The sequence below is a fragment of the Haliaeetus albicilla genome, chromosome 13 (assembly GCF_947461875.1).
Source record: "Haliaeetus albicilla chromosome 13, bHalAlb1.1, whole genome shotgun sequence".
NCBI lineage: Eukaryota > Metazoa > Chordata > Aves > Accipitriformes > Accipitridae > Haliaeetus > Haliaeetus albicilla.
In genome coordinates, this window is record NC_091495.1 from 12,477,863 (window position 1) to 12,503,094 (window position 25,232).

General features: G+C 41.1%; 1 protein-coding gene and 1 long non-coding RNA gene across 3 annotated transcripts; one reads left to right on the forward strand and one right to left on the reverse strand.

The window, feature by feature from the left end:
* Positions 1–11,854: 11,854 nt before the first annotated feature.
* ATF3 (activating transcription factor 3) lies at positions 11,855–20,014 on the reverse strand. 2 transcript variants are annotated; one of them, XM_069800184.1, is made up of 4 exons: positions 19,834–20,014; positions 14,920–15,163; positions 13,866–13,973; positions 11,855–12,927 (listed from the first exon to the last, which is right to left on the reverse strand). In XM_069800184.1, the coding sequence occupies exons 2-4, from the start codon at positions 15,157–15,159 to the stop codon at positions 12,730–12,732; spliced, it is 546 nt and encodes a 181-aa protein (XP_069656285.1). In that variant the 5' UTR covers positions 15,160–15,163; positions 19,834–20,014; the 3' UTR covers positions 11,855–12,729. The 2 variants fall into 2 exon arrangements, with proteins under 2 accessions (XP_069656285.1, XP_009911574.1); XM_009913272.2 differs by lacking the exon at positions 19,834–20,014 and having other exon boundaries at positions 14,920–16,107.
* On the forward strand, positions 14,956–19,341 carry LOC138688575 (uncharacterized). The gene is made up of 3 exons (XR_011327446.1): positions 14,956–15,170; positions 18,423–18,536; positions 19,050–19,341. It is a non-coding gene; the product is annotated as an uncharacterized lncRNA (long non-coding RNA).
* Positions 20,015–25,232: the final 5,218 nt, after the last annotated feature.

Here is a 25,232-nt window from a genome sequence, read left to right on the forward strand (position 1 = left end):
GAACGTCCTCCCCTTCCTTCCCCCAGCTTTATCTGCTGAGCATGACATTGTATGGTCTGGGATATCCCTCGGGTCAGTTGGGGTCGGCTGTCCCGGCTGTGTCCCCTCCCAACTCCTTGTGCCCCCCCAGCCTCCTTGCTGGTGGGGTGGGGTGAGAAGCAGAAAAGGCCTTGGCTCTGGGTAAGCACTGCTCAGCAGTAAGGAAAACATCCCTGTGTTATCAACACTGTTTTCAGCACAAATCCAAAACATAGCCCCGTACCAGCTACTATGAAGAAAATTAACTCTATCCCAGCCAAAACCAGCACACTGCCATAAGGCAGATAATACTATATTCATTTTACAAGCCAGTACATGTTAAATTTGTGCAGGTCACTCTGCCCAGCACCTATCTGTGAACAGTTTATATTACCTGTAAGTTGATTCTCATCTTACGTACTCTGAAGCATAACCACTGAAGTCAATAATTTGCTTCCCTTAGACACCAGGATTATAGTTTTTACCACTATTTAGTTGCTGTTAAATTTGACCTGTAAAGGTTTTTGGAGATGCATATGCCTATCCTGCTTCTGAATTTAGCTCGCTGCACTCTTACTAATTAAAAGTCTGGAAGGGACAAAAAGAGACCTCCCTCTGAAATTTAATCCATATCATATGCATGGTACAGTACAGAACAAGAATGACGGAGTCCTCTGCCAGTCCTAGATCTTATAAAATCTAAACGCACCAGTAATCACTGAGGTTATTTTTAAATGTTTAACATGACTCTTGAAGGCACATACGCATTTGACATCTGTATCTTTTTAAAGTGTTATTTAGTCTAATATATCACAGCTCTGGCAGTAATTTTGTGCTAATTGCTCAGAACAGGCTGAACTTTGGGGGATTATAAATTTAAGTATGACACTGTGGGTTTTTTGGGGGGTTTTTTGTTGTTGTTTTTTTGTTTTTTTTTTCAAATTTACACATACTGAATAGTCAACTAACCTGACATCATTGGGAGCTCAGGATGGTTGGTGACAGTCCATTTCACTCCACAAGTGTGGATTTATTACCATGAGTCAGAGAAGTAGAATTACCTTTTCATGAGGTTGGAGTGATCTGTCTTTCCATATAAGATGCTACCATGGTAATGTTGGTTGTGTTACTAGGGTGACCTAAAAACATTAACAGAGTGTTTTACACAGAATTTGTTTTAAAGGAAACTGGGCATTACCTTCTGTTCCCTTACTAATGCTTGAATTTTTGTTCAAGAACTAAAGCACCTTAATGCTTTAAGCATTAAGAACTAAACCACCTTAATGCATTAAGGTCACCATAATTCCAGCTCTCTGCTGCCTAACTCTAAATTTCTGTTCAGCTGGGAATGCACAAACATCAGGATTAATCATCTGCATCTTCATTCTGTGTGGTTGCACAGACCCCGTAACTCTAGCAATATGCTCTAAGTGCGAATTTGCCTGCCTGTCTGACCATCGGGATCTATTGTGGCATTTGTTCTGAGCACACACACATTTCATAGTATGGTTTGGGTTGGAAGTGACCTTAAAGACCATGTAGTTCCAACCCCCCTGCCATGGGCAGGGACACCTTCCACTAGACCAGGTTGCTCAAAGCCTCATCCAACCTGGCCTTGAACACTTCCAGGGAGGAGCATGGAGCTATGCTATGGGAGCTATGTGTGTATTTAGAAGGCTTGCTTAAGGAATTCACACTCAAATGTCTTTTTCCATGATGACTGTGTAGATGGCACACGGCAGAGGCTGGGCTGTGGACATTGAAATCTCTCTTTAAAATCACAAGGTTCTTTATCAATGCTAGCAGGAATTTTTGTTAGGATGACTTGTCCAGTCCTTGTGACATTCATATCCTTCTTTCATTCACATGGACAGAAGTAGTACACTAATGCTTCACTACTTAAGGAGCAGTCTGAAATGCTAAACATAACTGGATAGCCCTTCAGCAGCTGATTATATGTCTGTGCGTGGCAGAACTGGAGGCTTGGCAAAGAGAATAGGATCCCATAGTGCATTCAGTGTCCATGAATATTCAGAGTCAAGGGGTCCGTTATGAAAGAATTTAATTTTTTCTACTTTTGCTTGTGACAAATCAGCTTTTAGAAGGAATCCAGTTTCCAGGATATAATAATTGCATTGCTCTTTCTGAGCTAGTAGTGTCCAGAATGAGCTTTTCTGTGCTTTAGAAAATTGTTGCTAAACAACTGTTCCAACAATCGTGAGTGTTGGTAGGGTACTGTGCAAGCAATTTGGATCATGAGAGAATCAAATGCATCTTAAAGTGCCTGAAAAAAAACCCCAAAACTCTGAATGTCTTTAAATGATGGCACTATATTTTTGGGAAGAGATAGAAAATGGCCCTCTGACCATGTTCTATGTCACTCTTCTCTGACACACTTATTGCTGTCCATGGAAAGTATCGTCGTTAGTCTGGAATTTAAATATGTGTCTTATGTGCCATAGTCATTAGGCTGGAGTCTCTAGGGAAGAGAAAGATGAGAAACCAAAGAAGAGATTGATTAAAATCTATCCCCCTGCCTAGCCCCTTACCATTTTCTCTACAATCATGCACATCTCTTACATGCTCTTTTCATTGCATAGGTGCTTCTGCTGCTTGGACATGCCCTTGGGCATACTGATGCCTTAGGCAAATGTAGGATTATACCTACTCTCTCCTGTATCCTTCTGTCTCAGAAAACACTTGTCCCTTGAGTCAGCTCTTCCTCCAAGTGGGCTCTGTGAGGCTTGATACCCATCTGTCTGAAATGAACACCTTTGGTTCCAAGGCACACCCCGGGAATTGTTGCCTGCAGCTCATACTGCCCCAGATTCATGGTCACAGTAAAAGGAATCTGCTGTCCCTACCTCAGGGTGGAAGGGTGATGGGCTGATTGACTGCATGTGAAGGTCTCCTGTATGGAGGTACTTGAAGTTAAGAGCTGACACTGCTCAGTAGTAGTTTTCTGTCTCATTTTAGTGATGGTATTAGTAGTCATCATAACTTCGGCTAGCTGCTTTTGCTGCTGTTGTCACAGTGTCCAGGAGGATCTGAGGAGCTAGAACTTCTTCTTTGGAAAGAAGATGCAGTTCTTTGTTTACCTTTTTTACCTATTGTTACCTTTTTCTGATCTGCGGTTTCTGCCACAGTGACCTATTCTGGCCTAAGCAAGATTACTATATCCCCTCTCAAATGTTTTTATGGAATTCTTGCGTGTGCTGAAGAGGACTTGGACATGTCTTGCAAAAAAAGACATTAGCTCTCACACTGATCGAAATCATTACCAGTCAAAGCATTCATTTTCCCAAAGGCAACCAAGATACCTTTTGTAATTTAGACATTTATTTACAATATAATTATCAATTATGTGATGCTTTTGTGCTGCACAGGCTTCTAGGTTTTTTGTAGTCCCTTGCAAATCTTTTGAAACCCTAGATGTGTGGATACCTGTTCATTTGAGTTTGTAACTGGTTTTCTTCAGTAAATAGCTCCTAAATGAGACTATCTGTGAACTTATGTGCATGAGAGTAAGAATCCTAAGTCTGTTGTGCATTATGTGTAGACATTTTCTTAAAGATTCTGGGTGTGTTACATACAGAACTGTGCAAGTTACTGCACACACAGAGAAGGAAGAATGTGATATCTTACTTGGAAATACTTAGTCACACAATTAGAAGATATTTCATCATTCATGTGTAAGATAGCGGAGTTGAACTTCTGCTTGCACTCTCAACAATGGCATTTCCTGCTTTTGAATACATATTTGTGCAATTTAATATTTGCTTTAGCTTCCTGTAGGATAGTTTCCCTTCTCTTTAAGGGGACTATTATGCTGTGTGCTATAAACCAGCTTTGTAACATTCTGTTCATTTGAGTAATGACTTCTAGAAAGATGGGAAGGGAAGGGTCAGTGCACAGAGTAGGAGGGTCAAAAATGTTTTGAAGAAACTTATATCTAAGTAACAATAGATAAATGTAAAACAATGCTTCTTGCTGCTTTTTTCTAGATGCAGAGGGGCATGATATTACTTGAAAGACAGGTAACTTTTATTTGATCTCTCCTTTCTCTTGCTATTAATTTTGAGGATTTTTTTTTCTTTTAACCTAGTATTGGTAACCTTTCAGAACTAGCACTGATAATTGGTTTCTCTAGTCTCCCTTTCCTCTGTCCATGGATGGTTTTGCTGTCAGCAGGGGAATGTGGTATGGCCAAATGCACACATTCAAAAATCCTGTTTAAAAAAAGACCCCCCATGCACAAACAAACAAACCAGAACACTTGTATCTACACATGGAATGTTAACAGTCTAATGCATTAAATTTAATTTATTTTCTCTTGGTTTCTGATCTTAGTATACAAAAGTAATATTTCTAAGGCTTTCCCTACAGTCATGAGGATCTCAGCCCATTGCAAGTATTTCAGAACTGGAGTTTTAAGAATGTGTGATAAAAGCACAAGGATTAGCTACAAATGTAGGAGTTATGAGCCCTGTGTGATTCAGTTTCAATGGTTGTAGTAGATTAAAACAAGAGGGGAAGTTCTCACCACGCCAGCATCAGAGGGCTAGGCTTATCCAGGCCAGGCAAGAAAGGATCCCTGTTTTAGCCCATGAAAGGTAGCTGCACTCCATTCAGTGGAGGGATTATTGTACACTTAGTTTTGCCCAACCAATTTCTCTTGTTCTGATCTCAACTTTTAACCAAGCAATTGTCAATGGATTGAGAATTTTGACTGCAGTAGCTGTTTGGATAAAGGCAACCAAGGCACACATGCTTTTCTGTCACAGAAAAGTGTGTCTTCTGGGTGACCAGGAAAACTCTGACTGAGCGATTCTAGTTCTACATGTGGGTAATTCTGCATATAAAATAAATCCTTTGGAGTCAGGTAAATTTGCCAAATGCTCTCTTTTCTGCTTATGTTCCAAAATAACCTGTTAGTGTAACCCAGGTAACTTAAGGTGTATTTGTTATCTTCAGAGGATTTTTTATCTTTTAACGTATATTTGACTCATGGATTATTTACACCCATGGTGTCACTATTGCTGTTAAAGGCAAAAAGTGTAAAACAAACAAACAAACAAACAAAACCCCAACAAAACAAAAACACCCAAAAAACCAAACTCAAACAACAAAATGACCAAAAAACCCAAAACTAAATGCATTCCTGGGTTTGAGTGGAGTCCCATTTATTACAGGTGTTTTGGATGATTTTACTTGAATGTAAGTGGTAATCACATGGCAATAAAATTTACCTTTCTGTTCAGTAGCTTTCTGGTGACTCAGCACAGTTTTGAACAAGTCTTGCAAAGATCCACAAAGACTCAGTCTTCAAAAGTAAGGTATTTTATTTTGCTTGGGATGAAAGAATGGCACTGCTATAGCATTTTAATTGAGATGAACTCTCCAAAGTAGGGTATTGTTAAATAACATAGCACTGTACTACTTTATAATTGAGAAAAAAATTATAACACTTTTCCTTTCATGTCAAAATGCTTAGAAGGGAAGGTATCAGTTGTTATCCCTGTCTTTCAGATGGAGAAACTGAGGCATTGGGTGGTTTGTGTCTTTAAGTCACACAGCATGGCAGGGATTAAAATCTGGCAATTAGATGTGTACATGTGTTATGACTCTTTAATGCCACCAAAAAGCCTGGAGCAGCTGACAGACTCTGAAAGTTCCAAATGTGATTGAGGATGATGAAGACCCTGTTGTATGGGACATTCAGGAGATGGCACTTAGGGCAGAAGAAGCCTGTCAGAGGCAAGCTGAGGGAATAGAGTGGCTAAAGGAACTGACATAACTACTAAATCATCTTTCAGTTGTATTATTACTAATTAGCCTGTTAGAGAGTCTAGGGCCAACTGTTGATCAGGGTAAAAAGTGAACATTCAGAGAGCTGAGAAGCTGAAGCAATAGAGGTCATTCCCTGGCTAGAACCCTCTTCAAGACAGGGCAAAGGGAAGTAAACCAGCAGAGAATCTGTCTGAAACTGAAGTGACTGTGGGTGGAGTTTTAGAGAAGAATCAGCACTAACCCAATTGTGTTTTCACCAACAAGCTCAAAGAAAATGGAAAGAGAAAATTGCTGAAATACTAAAAATAATGTGTAAGTCTCTCACTGTCACCCTGACTCAATCTTCCTTGGTATCTGAGGACTGGAATGTGGCAAATGTGTCACCAACCTTTATGAAAGATTCCAGGAGACTCCAAGGAACTATAGGCCTGTAATCTGGCAGGCAAGTTAATGGGAATTAAGATAAAGGAACTATGAATCAGTAGGTACCTAGATAAATACAGTCTACTTGAAGAGAGTCAGCATGGCTCTTGTAAAATGCAGTTCAGGCTTACAGACACATCTGGAGTTCTTTGAAAGGGTTGACAGATGTGTGGATCAGGGAGATTCAGTAGATGTAGTTTATGGAGGCTTCTAAAGAGACTTCAGTAAATTCCTTCACCAAAGATTTTTTTGAAGAAACCAAATAGCTGTGAATAGAGAAAACGCATATGCATGCATAAAGACTTGATTAAAAGGTAGAAAAGAGAGTAGGAGTAAATGATGAACTGTCTTAGTGGGGCCAGGTTATCCAGTGGAGTTCCACAGGAACCTGTACTGGGACCTGCACAGATCAACATAAATGATGTGGTAAGAGAGTGAGTAGTGTAGGGAGAAAGTTGATGGTAAAAAATTACTTGGGATAGGAAGGAGAAGGGCAGCTTAAGAATATTTGCAGGAAGACTTTATATTTACAGTTTGGAAATTAAAATGGCAGATAAAATTCAATGCAACTAAATACAAGATAATGCATACAGGGAAAATCGATCCTGGCATCATATATAAAATGTTGGGCTTGAGTTTACCACTACTACTTAGGAGGGAGATTTTGGGGTTATGATAGGTAGTTGCATTGCATCAGACTTCATGCTTGGCAGTCATCAAAAATGCAAAACTAATTTCTGGAGTTATTAGGAAAGGGATGGTGAACATCAAGATCCTGCTGTATTAACCTAGGGCTTGACCACACCTCGAATACTGTGTGTAGTTATGGTCACTTTATCTTAAACTACTGGAAAAGCCACAGTTTTCCCAGAAAAACTGGGTAACAAGAATGATCAAGGATGTAAAATGACTGCCAAAAAAAAAAAAAAGTCATTGGATAGGTTGGGACTTTTTATTCTGAAAAAGAAACAACACAGCAAAGTATAAAATCATGTGGCCTGGAGAGGATGGATAGGTATTCACTCTTCCAATTCAAGAATGAGGGGCTGTCGAGTTACAGGGAACAGGGTCAAAAGCAAACGAACTGTTTTCTTCTTTTAAGTGGTGATAGGCCTATGGGAATTGCCACCAAAAGTCACTGTGGGTGAGAGACTGGTCAAATATTTGAGAAAAAGATCTATGGAAGGCCAAAAGGAATCATGTCAAGTTTGTGTGACTCTCGAGCTGAAAATAGTTGGAGTGTGGGAAAGTACCCAGAGGAAGCATGCTTGCCCTGTTCTTATTCTTCCTTGGACAGATGCTTTTGATCACTGCTGTAGAAAGAAAACTGCGCTGCGTGGACCTTTGGTCTGAACTGGTGGAGCTGTTTAGTTGGGAATGCAGGCAGCTGCTCAACAGGCAGCTATGTGACATGTAGCTACGACACGAGCTACAAACCACGGCAGCTAACCTGAGGAGCTGAACGATACCCGAGCTGGCTTTAAATGAGCTACCTCAGATGCCAGTAGGAGCCTGTCCTCTGGCTGCACAGAGAGCTCATCCTCTTGGTGGCATCAATTAGCCTGTGCCGAGTTTCTTGCTGTCATCGCCAGGATGTTCCCGGTACGAAGCTAGCTCATATAAAAATATTGCTATGCTACACTACTATTTGCTGTGTGGGTATACCCACTGTCTAAGCGGGCATGGTGGTGCACCAGTTGTTTTGGTGGAGTCTACAAATATGAACTTGCTAAATTCTCAAAAGCAGAAAAAAGGATTCTAGCTTCAACTCTCAGTTTCAGTTTTCTATTTATTCATTTCACAGGTCTAATAATTTTCCTGAGTGTCAGTTTTAGTACACTTAGCTTGGGGTGAAGATCTAATAGCACTGAAAATTAGTAAATAACTACTTTTATCACTAAAGTCAGCATTTCTGACTCAGTGTGTCCACTAAGGAAATTAACTTTAAATAACAGGATTTTAAAAAATATTGTCACTCTTTATCTTAACTACGCTTTAAAAAGAAATTACGTCTATTATATAAATGAAAGTATTATATTGGTGTCATTTGCAAACTAATGAGGAATGTTATCAACTACTTAACGTAAATTAGTATTATTGCACATTTTAATCATGTGATTCTCAGGGTCTCCAGTTGGGGGCACTGGGCAAACATAGAAATATGGCAATGGGCGGCATGAATGAGATTTATACCTAATCCAGTATTCTGTTGAAGGGGGGAGGGGGGTGAACCCCAAGAAAAATGGATGTGAGATAGAGTTGTCATTCTAGATTTAGAATTTTTTTAAGATTAAGTAGATCTCGTTTTCAAACTCTTTTGCTACTAACAAACAATTGTACTGTTTTGCTTTCATCACCCATAAATCTTCCCAGTTCTTCTTGCAAAAAAGAATTGGTGATTTTAAAACCATCCCCTTAATCAATAACTTCAAATTCTGATGGGCCCAGGTAGAAAAGTTATTGTAAATTTAAATTTGTTACCATTCAGTTTCATTAAACGTTTACAGCCTAGCATAAATCATTGGCTCTACCTACCTTCAATATTGCTATTTATTGATTTACATCAAGGGGAGAGCTAGAAAAAAGTAGAAGATGCTCCTTATTAATGTACAGTGTAAAGCCCAGCATGCTTTAAGGTCTGCATGGGCCTGTACTTACACAGATTTAGCATCTAAAACAAGACCTAAGGAGAAGATATAGCCTATTGTTTTGGTCAAGGAATATCAGTTATGCTATTAGGAATATGTCATAGAGACCAATGGTGGTTTCATGGTTTCAACTCATACCATTTAAAGAAAATATAAAATATCTGTTCAGGAATTCATAGCCCTAATTTTGTTAAGGTTTTCTAAAATGGGCCAGGCAGATGATTTATAAATTTACCAAATTAGAAATGAACTGGGTATTCAAAAGCAAAATTTGATAGCAGCTACAGGAGAATGCATGAAAGGGTGAATATGTGTATTGGGACTGCACATCTGTAAATGGATGTACCAATAAGGAAAGTAAGCATTCAACATTGCCAAGCTCATAGTAGCCTAGGTCTTCCTTGGAACTGATAAAATTTTTAACTAGATTTTGCAATAGTGCAATGGATTTCCTGGTCCCTGGAGCTCCTAGCCTTCTATCTGACCTCTGTATTACAAGTTACGACTGCTTGTAAAGGATTGAAGCTAAAAGATTTCATCCACATCACCGGCTGTCAAAACACAGGGACTTCTGTTTGAGTGTAGATACTTACTTTAGGAAAGGAAGGATAGAACATCTTGTTCATCTTTCCTCATACTTCTCCACACACACACCCATACATCTGCCCCGCCCCGCCCCCCCCCCCCCCGCCCCCAATGCACAGAGGAAAAACAACAAAGCCCTAATCATGCTATGCTTCTTTAGTACCTTCCATATAACCATAGAAAGCAATCTATAAATATTAAAGCTTCACAGCAGCAAAAGCATCAAACCCATTTGGTAATCAGATAGCTGAAATAACTATCAGCTGGTTGGTTGCAAGGTTAGGAAAGGTTCAGGAGTTCTAATTTCCAGTCCTTTAATCTAAGCCCTAGGCCACAAATAAGAAATTAGCCTGGAATTCATCATCAACCTTGTAATAACAAAACTTTGTTTATACTTTGTCAAGCAGTGAACAGTACCAATTTCACTTTATAAGACGCTTACTGTTGCAAACCTATAAATTTTTTGCTTTTTAATCTCTCAGTGTTGTTTTAAGAAAATTAAGTTGCTTCTGGGCCTTGAAACTTAGAATGAATTAAATGACACGTGAATAAATATATATTAATTCTTTTTTATTAAAGTATCAAAACAAACTTGAATAGAAAACAAACTGCTTTTAATGCATTTTAAGGGTTCTCCTGAATAAAGTATACTTTTTAGAAAACTCATGCAACATACTGTTCCTTTCTAGGTGTTTAAACACTCTCTTCCTGGCAGCAGTCAAATGAACTTGAGTACCATCATTTCTAGCGTAGCGTGCAGGAGCACGCATGCACACACATACAAAAGCAGTAGAAAGCAGCTATATAAAGAAATAAAAATAGATTTTCTTCTGACAATAGTAGTGGTACCATATTAACATTTGGCATGCTAAGTAAATAACATCAAGCAAGAAAAGCATGACGCCTGCGTCACCAGTGATATGGTTAAAAGCAACCATACAAATTCCCTAAGGGAGACACATGTATTCTGTCATTATATTCTCATCTCTGTGGTAACACTTTATAACAGTATAGGAGGCAAACAGTTTTGTCTGCTGGTATTTGATGTGCAAAAGGCAAAGCCAAGGTGTATGATACCCAGATGATGCCTTAGTTTTTTATTTCCACATTACAGAAGTCAAATACCAATGAACATTGTTTGACAAGTTTGTTGTAATACACTTCACGTGTATCTGTTGTCTGATAAACAGCTGGTCCAATTCCCTGTGGAACTTGCCCTCTAAGCCAGAGAAGTTGGAGCAGAGGCTCCAAACTCTGCATACAGGACATGAATAAAACTCACTGAAGTCAGTGGAACTCCTTCCAACATACAGAAAGAGTAGATTCTCAGGACAGAATTGGACCTAGTATGTCATCTTTGTAATACATTCACTTTTCAGATACATGAAGCACATATCTTTAAAATGTGATATAGGACATTACAATATATCCAGATCTCAGGAAAATGTACTAAGAAGTTCTGTTGCAGAATATAATGATTGTATAAAGATCAGGTGTGATATCTGATAGACTCATCTGGGACTTGCAGGGTAAGAAGCTTATGGCTGAGGTATCTTTAAGTTTAGCCTTTAGAACAAACCCACAATTTCAACACTGTGTAACTGGTGTAAAATATTATGTACCGTAAGCTTCATTCTTATTGTCTGCTTTGTTTAAATTGTGACATTGAACAGCTAGACACCACTGATGGAGGTACAGAATTTTGGAAGGTATAATGTCTGCACTCAATTGTTGAAGATACTCAGTGCCTCATCTGTGGAAAAGATGAAGGATAAGTGTTTTCAACAGTGGTGTCTCAAATACAACTGGTGAAGTTTAGGAATATATAATATTAAACACCAAGAGATAAAAGTAAAAAGACAGCACAACACTTGTGTTTTCAGTTTTAACTTGCTCGCAGTATTTATTAACTCTGCTCATGATGATATTAGTGATAAATAAGGATATTTTCTTTTACAAAAAATTGTAAGGATATATTTTATAGGATTAAACAATCTGAGAATTTCACAGAAACATCAGAATTTAAACACTCATAGCTCCAACTGTTTTGTCCAGCAGCTCTTCTACCAGTTCAAAAACATCTAAGGTTAGTATTTAATAAAAACAATTATTCTCTACATCAAAACTCTTGCCTCCTTTGGATTCTAAGTAACTGTAGTTGTCACTCAAATGTAAAATAAAAGTAGCTGCAATCATATTTTTTCCCTCTGAATCACCTGGCAAAATGAAGTAATCCTGACCAGGATGGAAAAAGGTTTGTCAAGCTCTTATGCCTATAAGAGCTATCTGCATAAGCAGACCCACTGAAGTCCGTGGAACCTCTTATGTGAGTAAGGGTTAATAGCGTGAATTAAGGCTTGTAGGATTAGATCTTAGATGATTTTTTAAAAAAAAAAAATTTCTCGTGATTTATGAGCCTAGGCTTCAGTCCTGTGGTTCTTTACTCAGGCAAAACCTGTATCAATATCCCTCCATAATTAGTTTCCTCCTTCCAGTGGGTCCAATTCACCGAGTCACCAAGTGGTGGAACAAGCTGCTCTTCAGCAATTCAAGGAAAAATTGTAGTCCCCAAAGGATAGTAGGTGGGGTTCCAGCTCATAAAATAGAAACTTAGCTACATGGACATTTTGCAAGAAACATTTCTTTGTCACACCTACTAGGCTCTTCAAATTCAGTCTCTTGAGATGAGTCATAGAAAAAACCCACACAAGTGTTGTGAAAAAAATGACAAAGCTTAGTTGGAACTAAAGGCTTTTTGTGTGTGTGTGTTAGGTTAGAATGCAACATTACGTATCAGTACATTCTGCCAGAAACCATGCTCCTGGAAACTTCGAAACTTTAAAAATACTCTCAGTCTGCTTTCCCTACCAGCAACAAGGAAAAGTAGTGTCCATCCAGCACAGCTGTCTGTACCATGTGCATTATTGGAAGTCATAGTGTTCTAGCACAAACATCGTGCGTGCAGATACTGTATACTAGCAGAGAGCTAAAACTTCTGAAGCTGTTGTCTGTAGCTCCTAGGAACAGCAAGTATGACAGGTGCAAAACCTATGTTTTGAGGCAGAAGACTCTTCAATTTGATTGAGACCAGATCTTCCAAGGGGAAGAATCGCTGTCAAGCCAAAATGATTCTTTCTGCTTAAGAAAGCAATCTGCCCTTCCTAAAGGCTCTTGACTAATAGAATCCTACACATTATGTCAGATCCTCCGTGGATTCTGGTAGCTGTTAAAAACACTATAAATATTTCCATGTTTGCCATGTCACTTAACCTTGTAATGTGCCTTCTTTGATCTGTTGAATAAAAAGATTCCTTTCATCTTCAGGTGTCCTTCCATTTTGTGCCCGAACTATACACGTGGGCCTGTGAAGGTTTAGCATGTATATCAAATGCTGCTTCTCGTTCTTTAGCTCTTCGATCTGGGCTTTTAATTCTGCATTGATAGTTTCCAGCTTTTCTGATTCCTAGTCACAAAGGACAGACACAACTATTAGACTGAGTAGATGAACATTGCCATTGACTGTTTGAACTAATAGTTGCAGTCTTTTTTATTGCTGGGAAAGCATATGGCTAGCAGGGAAAGGAATTGCATGTTCTTAGTGTCCCGTAATGATGAAACTATACATCCCCCAGTTGATAATAGCCTAAAAACCAGATTGACAGTTACCTTCTTTGGCCTGTAGAGAAGTATAATGGAAGTTGAAAAGCCAAATTCAGACTTGTATTCACTTACAATGATAGGTATCCAAAGCATTATTGCTATCTTCTGCAAGATTATTCTGAACTTTTGGGGTCAAAAATTGACCCAAAATCATCTAAACTTCTTATTAACTCCCTGGAACATCATGTCACATATCTGTAAACCTATGTTCAGCTAACAAAGTAAGGACGTAGCTTTTTTTTTTTCCCCTACCCCTAGATAGAGGAATAAAGGCAGGCCTGATGCTGCTGTAGTATAGTTGTATATCATGGCAGAGCAGGTGAAGACAACTGGGGTCTTAGGACAGAGAATTTTGGGGTAAGCTACTATGCCACTCATTTCATAAAGAAGTCAGAAAGTACTTGTTGGTGTTTTTGGGCTCTTGGTCTCCACAATGAATGTTACATGAAATGAGTTTTTACTTCTTTTTGTGTTCAGTGTACATGTTCAAATTAATATTATCCCCATAGACAAGATCAGTCACTGAAACAGTATCACTTTTCGCTCCCACCATGCTTTCACTTTAGTCCAGTTTTAACCAGGTTTGGCTTTAATATATAGCATGTTAATTATTTTATAACTAATGTTTTGAAGGGTTTTTGGTGACATCTTTCTGTATTTCCTACTGTGACAGTACCCCATGCTATCTGTTTGGATCCTGGCAGGATGACAGATTAAGAACAATTCAAGCCAGTCACTTACTTTCTGCAAACATTCAGTTTTTTCCTTCTTTTTGTTTCGGCACTTTGCAGCAGCAATTTTGTTCCTTTCCCTTCTTCGCTTTTTTCTTTCATCCTCTTCAGGAGAAAACTATCCCATAAAAACAGATACGCACAATCCGTAAGATGTTGTAAATACATGACCTGTATTTTAATAACTTCTGCATTTTTAAAAGCAATACAGATAATGTTGTCAGTGCTCATCATGAGTTACATAAGAATGTGATTCTGACCTTGCTTGCCATACCAGTAAAATGGTAGTAGCTCCATTAGAATCGTCAATAAAACCTGACTGGAGTTTGGATGGTTGTAATCCATGTGATGGCTCATTTTAAATCAATGGCACTCAAAAGAACTTGCCGAGTGTCCCCCCAGGCTGACTCCCACCCCTCCATCTTGCCTCTATTTCCCAAGGAGGAAAAGGAGCGAGGGGCACAGGGAGCAGAGCAGAGGTGTCGTGAACGAGGCGGTGAGAGTGCAGCAAACTAAAGGCAGCACTGAAAAGGGGATCGTAACGTGTTCCTTCAAGCTTTGGCTTGTTTCCTGGGGAGGCCCAGACCAAGGTGTAGCTGTTTCCCTAACTTAAGCTATTTTTCACTTCATAAGAGAAATGTCTTTCACAGAGACTATTATCTTCAAGTAAAAACCTAGTGTGGACATAGCATGGCCGTGTCTATCTTAGTCTAGCCCATGTGGGTCCTACTGGACTCTCCTCAGTGAAATATAACTTCAGCAGTGACTTATTTCAAGTTCAGCCACAAGTAGGCAGGGAAACCAGATCAGCACTTGCTCTAATCACTGTAAAACACTGTCCTTAGTCCATAATAAAAAATAAAATATCCAACTATAGATCTCAATGGAAATGAGAAATACCAGAGGGTTTCTCAGAAGCACTTAACAGACAGCCAAGCAGCAGGCTTAAAAGGATCAAGTACGGTGGAGAAGGTTGTCTGTAGCTGATATAATTACTGGTCTTGTGGTGAAACTTTATTAGAGTATTAATCATTCACGCTGAAATGCTATTTAAAGAGCCATACCTCTGTTTTCATGATTGATGTTTCAATTGGCCTTTCAGAAACCGTCATCGTGTCCAGTGTGGAAGACATCCTGTGGGACTGACGCTTATTCTGAATGGCAAACCTCAGTTCCTCTTTCACCAGTGGGGTTAAATTTGTGAAATCATCAAACCCCAGTGACCCTGCAGGGGACAAAGTGGGAACAATTGCGGAGGCGCTGACTTCTAATGCAGATACCTGGCCTGAGTGTTGGACCATCATTTTGCTGAAAGGTAAAAAGAGATAATAATAGTCTTTCAACAACTTTAGAAAGGCAAATAATATTTCCTAAAGATATGTTTCATACTGTGAATAATCCTGTATTTCTTGCATTGCTTCAGTCCCCATTCCGCGTCTACCCCAATCTCTCACTAGAGACAAGCAGTTAAGAATTTGGTCACTAGTAAAAACTTCTACTTTATGTTAACTTAAAATTAGTATTTAAAAAAAAAACAGTATTAGCACATCACACAATTTCTAGGTCTTTCTGAAACTTAATATTAAAAAAAAATTCTGTGTATGTATGTATACTGTGAAGTTTTAAACTGGTAATGTGTGGCAAATGAGAATTGAGTGAACAGGAAGAGAAAGAGGATAAGGAAGAAAAATCAGAAAGCAAAAAAATATTATTATTTAAAGCACAGAAAGAGCTTAAAAGTATCTCCATCCTCAGAGCTATACTACCACAGATTCCAGCTTCAAATGGACAGAGCACACGTTGATCTCGGCTACATTTAGGCAAAGCTCAATGAGTTCTACTAGTAGCTGAAGTTTGCTAACCAAGACAGGATCTGTCACAAAATTATCATGCTCAATTTTACACAGAGTTGTAGATCTGGTTATAAATGCCTGAAAAATGGTTAACAATAAGAGCTGGCACAAAGGTAAAAGTCTATACGTGCTCTGGGGCTTTAAAGCACAGGCTGAGTTGGAGGAATTGAGTCATGAAAAACATGAAGCTGTTTCTTTCATTCCTTTGCTCTTGTAAAATCTGAAACTGTCCTCATGTGCCCTCAACAAGAGGTTTGAAATTCTTAAATATTTATGGTCAGACCTCCTGCTGATATAAAACAGTGTGACTGAAGAGACTTTAGGGGAATTATGCAAATGGACACCCATGGAGGAACCTCATTTCTAGTAGTTTTCCTAAGAAAATGAACCTACCCAACAGTGCGCTCTACTTTCCTCTTTTTAATCATTCTTATTAATTTTTTAGCCAGTTTTGGAGGGAGAGAGGCCCCCTGTGTGCTTTGTGAAAACTGGTGACCCCACTGAAGGAGAAAGGGGCAAAACTCAGCAGTCAGCCATCCAAACATCGTGGGCAACCTAGCTAGCTGATGCACACAGCTCTGCATGACACAAACCACCTCTCACCCAGAAGAGGCAAGATACAAGGTCTTGGAGAACGCTGAGCACTTTTCGTGTGGGGCCCAAGGGACAAGAGGTGCAAATCCATAGAAAATCAGATTGTATTACTTCCCTTATTTATAAAGCAACTTGTGTTACATTGGATTTTACCATGTTGCTTTTCTGGTTTTCTTTGGTGTGTAGGTTTGGCGGGGGCGGGGGGGAGGTGGTACGGGACAGGACAGATGGACTATAGCTGTACGGGTAATTACAGTATGTGTTATCTACTCTTGATTAGAACTGTAATAATTACAGCAAAGTCAATTGTAATTAACTGAGTGCAGGTAAGCAAATAGTTGCCTCGGGATAGCAGTGTGGGTAAGTTAAATTTCTACACGGTCAACCCAGAACTGCACAGTTCCCCATACGCTACGTCTGTAACCCAGCAATAAATGTTTGGGGTCATGTGCTTTGACAAGAAGATAGATTTTGCTCAGAGATATCTAAAAATACACTGTAAATCCACACTGGTGCAAATGAGAATAGAATCTGGTTCATCGCTAAGTGAGGCAAATATAAAAATCTGAGGACAGTGAATTGCCAGTTGGTAGAAAATACCATGACCAGCTGCAGAGTCTTCCTCACTTCTTCCTCACCCAGTCACCACAGAAGAGCTGAACATTTCCCAGAGTCTGGGGGTGAAATCCTGAACCCACTGAAATCAAGAGGACTTTTTCTGTTGACCTCAATGGGGTGAGGATTTCACCCGTAGTTATTAAAGATGAGGAAATTATTTGGAACAATTTGTTATTCAGAAAGACCTTGGGAAATTTATGTAATTCTCTTCAGAAAGCCCCTGCTCATGAGTCACATTTAAAGTACTGATACGGTTTAATCCTATAATCTCAGAAAGCTAGCAGTTACTCTTTTTCAACAAGTCAGAAACAGCCCTATAATTTCCAGCTGAAGTCTTCCCAGCATTATTTACCATTTAGCAACATTCAACCATTCAACTCATTTAAACAGGCTAATTCCAGATGACACTGAACCCCTCATTGCTAGCAGAAATTTCAGCTATTTTCACTGAATCAGTCTCCTTGGCTGCTGGTGATGGCTTCATTCAACAAAGTTAATTCTATATGATTCAATAAAACCAGGAGTCTTAAATTAACAGTAAAACTGTTTCTCCAGCCTACAAAATAATTAATTGGGCTAATAAATTTTGAGCTCTGGTGGTTTATTCAATTATTTGTCAGTTTAGGTGAACTTTTAATTAAGGTCAGCAGCAGCACCAGAGGAAACCAAGAATGTTTGTGCCCAAGAGACTGTGTTAATTGTGGATTTCTACCTGTTAGTGCTAAGTGTACCATAAGCACCACCAAAACCCTACTATAATGTCTCCAGGTACTATCATCCATCTGTCTTTAGTGTGTATGGGAGAAAAAAAAAAAAAAAAAGCGGTAGGGTGCCCACGGGGAGGGGAAGCACAGAGCGGTAAGTGTCCTTGACCATAGAAACTTGCTGCTCTCCTGCCTGAACAGCTCACTGACCTTCCAGACATCCTGAAAGGCATCTCTATTTACTCAGACTTTAGGGAAGGGAGGGCCTACTGGGGGGCTGAGGCTTGTGTAAGGATTTCTGCCGTGAGCAGAGTACCATTTTGCAGAGCTGTTTGCCACTGGTTTGCTTTCCTGGGGCTCTTTCCTGGGGCAGGGCTTCTGGACAGTGCCTGAGAGATAGGGTAGGCTTCCAGTCTACCACTGGGATTGTTAGGAGCCACCGTAATACAAATAACAAAAATAATCAGTCTTATGTCAAAGCTACTCAGTAAGCTGAATAGATTCCCTTTTCATAACAACAAGGTAGATGTTTTCCAACTTCTGAGGAACAAATCTTCTTTCAGAAATGTTTTGCAAGAAGGAAAATTAGGTTTTGCTATTTTAAAAAAATGCAACAAGTTGCCCTTCCTTTTTCTCAATTTTTATATAGATTGTACCTCTGTCTATAAGCCATCAAGAGCACAATCTCATTTTCTCTGGGTTTGTAAAGGCTGGGGAAACAGTAGGAATAAGAATATCAAGCCTTAAAGTGTGATTACATCTGGGCCTTTCTGATACGATCTTTGTTTACTTTGTTAGACCACGCACATGGACCTGGGCTCCAGGCTGCTTTGAGTACTTCTGGAGTTACTGACATTGAAGGTGCTGAACATTTCACAGACCTGCACCGTAAAGGCCCAGCTTATTCCCAGTGTGAGTTAATGCTTCGTTACTTTATCCTTAGTTTTGGAATTCTCCAAAGAGAACAGCTTTTCTATTAGTGGTACCCTCCCAATTCAGGTAGATTTAACCAACTTCATTCATTCGTTTGTCTCCTCCTTTTTGTTTGTTCTTTTGCCGATGATTCTTTCCATCTACAGTGAACTTTTACATCTCATCTGCCATACTTTAATTTCAGGACATACTTCCTAGCTGTGCATTTCTATTATTTAAGGGTATTCTTGTTTAGCGTTAGTATTAAAAGCGAGTACTTTCAGTCTTGTCTTTTTTTGCTTAACTGCAGATGGCTGACTGTGCCTTTTGGTTTTATTTCTTCATATGAATTCCTTTTCCTCTGGTGCTGATGCAATAAACCCCGATAACCATTGAGGTTAATCTTAAACAGCATTAAGAGCAATTACGGTTCACAACCTCTGTGCACGCTGGTTGACCTTAAGCTTTCTGACATCCCACATCATTCCCGAACCATTTTCTGTTGCCTTCCAGCTTCTCAGATGCTGTTACTAGGAGGAAAATTGATTTCCAACAGGAAACTCGTTCTCTGAAACACGTTTGCTGCTGGGTCACGCCTGACTCGATTAGGCAACAGTTTAGCAAACCTCCTTCGTGTCAAGGCACGGGGACAGAAAGAAAAGCGAACGGCCCTGGCTCACGGCGAGAGCCCCCGCTCATTGTAAGCGCACACAGTCGAGCCACCTCTACGCGGCCGAGCGGGGTTGCCCTTCGCCTGCCCGGTCCCGCTGCAGCTCCTCCGTCCCTGCCCCTGCGGACCCGCCGGGCTTGCCGCCTCCCGCCGCCGCCGCCGCGGCCGCCCGGCCGCTCTCCGGCATCCCCGGCCGTCCCGGGGCCGGCGCCGTCCCTCCGCCGCGGCCGCCACCGCGCGGTGCCGAGCGGCTCCGCCGGTCCCGGGGAGAGCCGGGGCTCGGCGGGTTCCCTCCGTCCCGGCGCTCCCGTCTGGCGGCGGCCCGGGCAGGGGCTTCCCCCAGATGGGAGCGCCGGGAGGGACCCTCAAGCCGCCGCCGGCGGAGGACGGCCGGGGCGAGGGGGGAGAGTGGGGGGGCTCGGGCGGCAGGGCCGGGGGCTTTCCCGGGGCTCACGGGACTTCGCTCCGGCGGCGAAACTTTTCCCCGCCGCGGACCCCCCTCCCCGCCCCCGCGGCGGGCATCTCCCCGTGGCGGGACGACCTCCCACGGAGCTCAACCCCGCGACCCGCCGGCACGGAGAACCTCGGCGTCTCCCTCCCCCCCCCCCCACTCCCGCTTCCACCTACCTTCCTCCCGCTGCTGCTGTTTTCCCGGCCGGAGGGAAGGGGGTCCGTACCCAGCCCGCAACGCTGCCGTCCCCGCTCCGCCGGGAGAGCAGCTCTCGCCGCTCCCCGCTCCTCTGCTTCTCGCTTGGGTTGCATCACCCCCCTTATATAGCCGAGCGGGCAGCTCTGGTATTTACTCTGGCGGCGAGTCCCGGGCTGATGTCATGCTATTAATAGCCTCTCCGAAAGAGAGGGAGGAGGGAAGCAGAGACCGCGGCGGTGATGCAAGGCTTCCCCGCCCGGCACGGCTCGGCACGGCCGCGGCACGGCGCGGTCCGCGCCGTGCCGCGGCCGTGCCGAGCCGTGCCGGGCGGCAGCGCAGGTTCCCCCGCCCGGAGGAGCATCCGTCGGCACCCGGAGAGACCCCGTCCTCTTCCTCCTCCCCCCCCGCCGCCTTGTTCCTTTCTTCCTTTTTTTTTTTTTTTTTTTTAGTTGAAGCTCCGGGGGTTTCTTTCTCCGGGCCGTTTTGCTGAGAAGAAATCAAAGTCCCTCTCACGACAAAAAAAAAAAAAAAAAAAAAAAAAAAAGTGGAGATTGTGTAGGTCTCGAAAGGACTGAAGAATGTGGTCTTGTTCTACAGGAAAAAAAATTGTTTAACGCCCCCCCCTCCCGCTGCTTTAGATGATAGCTAAAAGTCCATTTTACATGAAGGGGAAGGCTTCAGTTTTTACTCCGAGGAGGAAAGACCCGTTTAATGAAATGATAGAAAGCTAAAAATAATGCCGGTTGGTTTGGGGTTTTTTTTGTTGTTGTTTGTGTTTGTTTTTTTTTAAATTTTTTCTTAAAACACAACAGCACATGATTTCCTTATGATTTCAGGGAAAACCAGGGAGTCCCTATAGAAGAGAGGGAAATACAGCGGCGGCTGTGGTGAAGGGGGTTTTGTTTTGTTCTTTTTTTGTTTCCATAGCTTCCTGGTTTGTTAAACAACAGACATTGCCTTCTAACAGCCCCCAAAAGTGTTAGAAAATAAGATGTGTCAAAAAAGCATTTACCCAGGAGAGACACAAAAGCCTTGCAAAGAGAGATGCACGGTGTTATCCAGTATGATAATATTCCATATATGATACATACAAACTTGTCATTAAGACAGTCTTCAGGTCTCTGTACTAGGCATGGAAAGATCAGGATAGTTCATGGTTGAGGGTATTCTAACTAAACCAATACAAAATGTATACCTTCATATATAAAATGTATACCCTGATCAAGTGCTCTAACTGGTTAATTAATTTCATAATGTTCAATGTGGCTGTATTTTGATAAAAGGTAATATGTCTCAAGTGATATATTCTGGGATATAGTAATTGCTTGGAGCATTTTATCAAGGATATCGATTTCTAATACTATTTTGAAAGTCCCTCTGTATCGCCGCTCTATGTGCGTGTGGCTGCCTGGGTATGTACGTGTATATACATAAATGTACACATTGGCCACACAGACAGGAGTAGTAACCTTAGCTTTTTAAATGTCCCACTGCTAGCATGCTCAACTTTGCAAACTTAAAGCTCCTATTTTACATTGAATTTTCTGCTTTTGGGAAAAAAAAAAAAAGCTGGGGAAGGGAAGGAGTCTGGAGTAGTGACGTTGGCTTTTCTCCCGTGGAAGGTGCAGTTGCTCCCTGTTCTCCTCAAACAATGAAGTGCACTTCGCAGAGGGCAGGAGTGAGCTCCTCTGACTTACCTGGCAGCTCTCAGTTTACAGCTCGTGCAAGCTGCAAGCTTTTTTTTTTCACTCACCTATAGATAAATCATCCTCAGCTCTTTCAAAACATGTTTATTGCCTTATCTTTATTAATCTAGGTAAATCAACGTCAAGAATAATGCCAGGCAAAAACTTTGCTCTTCAGAAGGGTCTAGAGCAAGCTTTACATTTCAGCTCAGTGCAGCCTGTGAAGTTCTTTTTACTTCAGAGGCATAATTTTATAATTCATGCCGTGTTCAGGAACAGCTGGCATCGTTTTTCTCAAGCCTAGAAGAAAAAAAAAAAACACAAACCTCTCAAGCAGAGGCCAAATGTGGAAAATTTCTTCCCAACAGATAATTGGTTGGAAAGTTCTCAGCATGAAGTTATTGTGGAAACGTGTTAGCAACATCGGTTTTAGTGGCCATGAACAGGTGCCTGCTGTAATTTTGACAGAGATTTAGCAACTGTCCATTCTTATTTAGCTAGCTGTACCAGAAGTGGGAATTTATTTAGAGTATTTTCAGCTAAGCAGAGCAATGTCGCAGAATAATGAAGGGGGGGGGGGGAAGTAGCTCCCTCCTTCAATGTGGGTAGAAGTACCTTGGAAATCCAAGTGTTGTTATCCTGTTGTTAAGGGTCACTGACATCTACTCAACAATTGCAATGCTTTACCAAGCAGGCAGATGATTATTTTGTTTTGAAATCGTACTATATTATACAAAACTAAAGCCAAGAGATTTGTTTGCTATACAATGCTGTGTCACCACTGCTGGTACCATTATTGCTTAGGAGCTACAGCCTGTACTAAAAACTGACAGCAAACCAGTTGTGTTCATTCTTGAACTACTCCTGAAGTGAGCCAGCTCCACCCTGCAAAGCAAACAGAAAGACCGTTCCTCTGCACATTTAAGATTAGGCCTCTGAAACATGTCCTGGCTTGAAATTCTTCAGTGAAAAAAGAAAATGAAACCACAGTGAAAAATAAACCCAGTTCCACTGTGTCACATAGGTTTTATCCTGCTACCCTTTAAAACCAAAGCCAACTTGATTGCAGTGAAGATGTAGGATCACGCTCCAGTTAAAAAAAAATAAAAATTAATAATTAAGACTCTCAGGAAGTTAAAGTAAAACCCTCTCCAGCCACCAGATGCTCTGATGTTCTTTGCCAGTTTCATTTTCCATCTCATAAAATATCTTCCATTTGCCTCCCTCTGAACATTTACTGGTCCTTTTCCATTTCGGTTCTCTTTCCTCACAAGCTTCAGGGGACAGTGCCCCTGAAACAGCACTCATTTCACAGAGGTGACATTCATGTACATTAATCCTACTTTCCCGTAGGCCAGGTACAGCAGCTCATGACCAGAAGAGCAATGCATATTGGGTCCTTCTCCCTCTGCAGAGACGTTAGGCTGACTACCACCCCATGGCGTGGTCCTTGCAGCCCTCCAGGAGTCTCCAGTGTAGAGGAAAGAATTCTTTCCTTTACCTTTTCCTGACCAAATCCTGTCTCCACATCCCTTGAGACTACTTCATACACTCTGGGTATTTGCTTAAAACTAAAATATGGCTGTCTCCTTGCTAAACAGAGCTATAGACATCATTATACAGAGGAACAGACTCCCATCCTTTCAGCAAAAGCTTTCTGCTGTCTTCTGTCTTAACGCAACTATAGGATGTCAGTAAGAGTAACACAATTAAAATCCCTGCATCCCATCCAGATCCTGTGTTGGCTTATGGTCATGTAGTCCCATTAAACCTATTTGGTCTGGTGAAAATATAATGAGATGTAAATAAATAAGATGTGTAGTGATATCTTGAGTAAAACCTGTCTCTCTGTGTGCTTTGTGGTTTTAATTGTATTAACTTTTGAAATTACTGTAACAGTCCTGTAACTGACGGGTCCAATTTTTCCCTGCGTGGCACGTATACGAGAAAGAGGTTTCCGGAACTCAGAATTATCATGTGGTAAAATCAGGACCGAATCAGGTTTTTTGACTATGCCTAAAAAAGTATTCCCTATTTCTGTGATGGGAATTAACCTTCACCATGATTTTTGCTATGATGTGGTACATTCAGGTCTCAGTCTCTGTGGTAAGACTCCCTTCTTCCCCAAAACATGTACTAATTTGAGACAGTTTTCCCATCTGACTGGACTAACACCAGAGTTGAAACTTGGGACTATTTTTGCCAAGGTTTAGATTGCTGCTGCTTGGACTGTGGGAGTAATCTGCAGTAGAAGTAACATCAGCCATCCCCACCCAGCCCAGGGCTTTTCAGCTGCCGTCTGGGGACCCCTTGGGTATCTGTGGGCTACTTCCAAGGGTTTCTCCAAAAAGTGACTAAAAAAACTCCCAAGCCTACAGTAGTGAGGGTCAAATTCACTCTGGGAGCTTTGGATCTCTACAAGGCTAAGAGATCAAAAAATTGAAGGGAGTTAAAAAACAGAGTTAGAGGACAGACTCTCACAGAGGCTGTACGGCAGACCGTGCTACCACCTTACATTTAATACCGCTCAAGTGGATGAGTATATGTCTTGTGGAGGGAAATAAGTGCACTACTTTAACTTCTTTTATTCTTTAACACTGAAGACGAAATTCATTTGCTCCTTGATTTTCTTTCCTCAGCTGACCTTTCTTTCCTTACTGCCTGTTTCCATCACTATCCCTCTAAATCCATTTATTCTCCATTTATTACCTCCTTTCGGACATCCCATTTCCTACTCTCTTTTGCTTTGTTTCAGTAATAGCCACCTTTCCCATTTCCTTAAAACAGCAGCTTCTCCTTTTCTTTTGCCATTTCCCTGTTTCTCCTCTTCTCACTTCTCTCTTTTCCCTCCCTGTATCCCTGGATACCATCATCCCTCTTTCTGTTCCCTTTTTCCAGCAATTTTTCTCCCATTGGTCCTTCTGCTCCTGCCCAGCAGCTTCCCAAGCTTAAATGAGTCATTTTAATTTTCTCTTTCGCTTTCTGTCATTTTACTTTTTGTTTCTCCCCTAATAAGATGGAAGCACTGATAACAAAATTACCAGTGGGTTGCAACAGGACGTACATTGCAGGGCCAGATTCCAGTGCCCAAAATTACCATGAATTTTAGTGGAACTTTACTAAATTAAACATTTTGCAAGCTTGTCAGTCATTATTACATGCAGTGCTTTGGGAGTGTGGGGTGGAGGGGCAAGTTATACAAACATCTCTCTTCTCTAGCTGAGGGACAGCCCTGACGCTGGTCCAGTCAAGTATATCTTTAGTTCCCTTTTGCTGAAGCCTTTCAAGGTGTTTTTTTTTATCAGATGGACTTTGTGCACCAGCATAGAAGCTGGCTAAGCACAATAACCTGTAATTACAATTTCAGATCTCATTAGATGCATCCAGAGAGTAACCAACAAGGAAAAGAGATCCCACATATGAAAGAATCACATCTTAAACTAGACTGAATAAAGCAAACTCACTGATTCCACTGAACAAGAATAATGATAGGCCAGATATATTAATTGCCCTCAGGCATGTGTAAATTATATCTCCTTTATGGTGCCTTTATAGTCCCATCTATTTAATGGCAAGAAAAGCTCCATCTTCTCAGATCCTCCCTTTCACCTCCCCCTCCCCATCCTTTCCACCTTGTAAAAAGCATGCCAGATTTTGAGAGCACTTAGAGATTCATACTGAACTTCATCAAT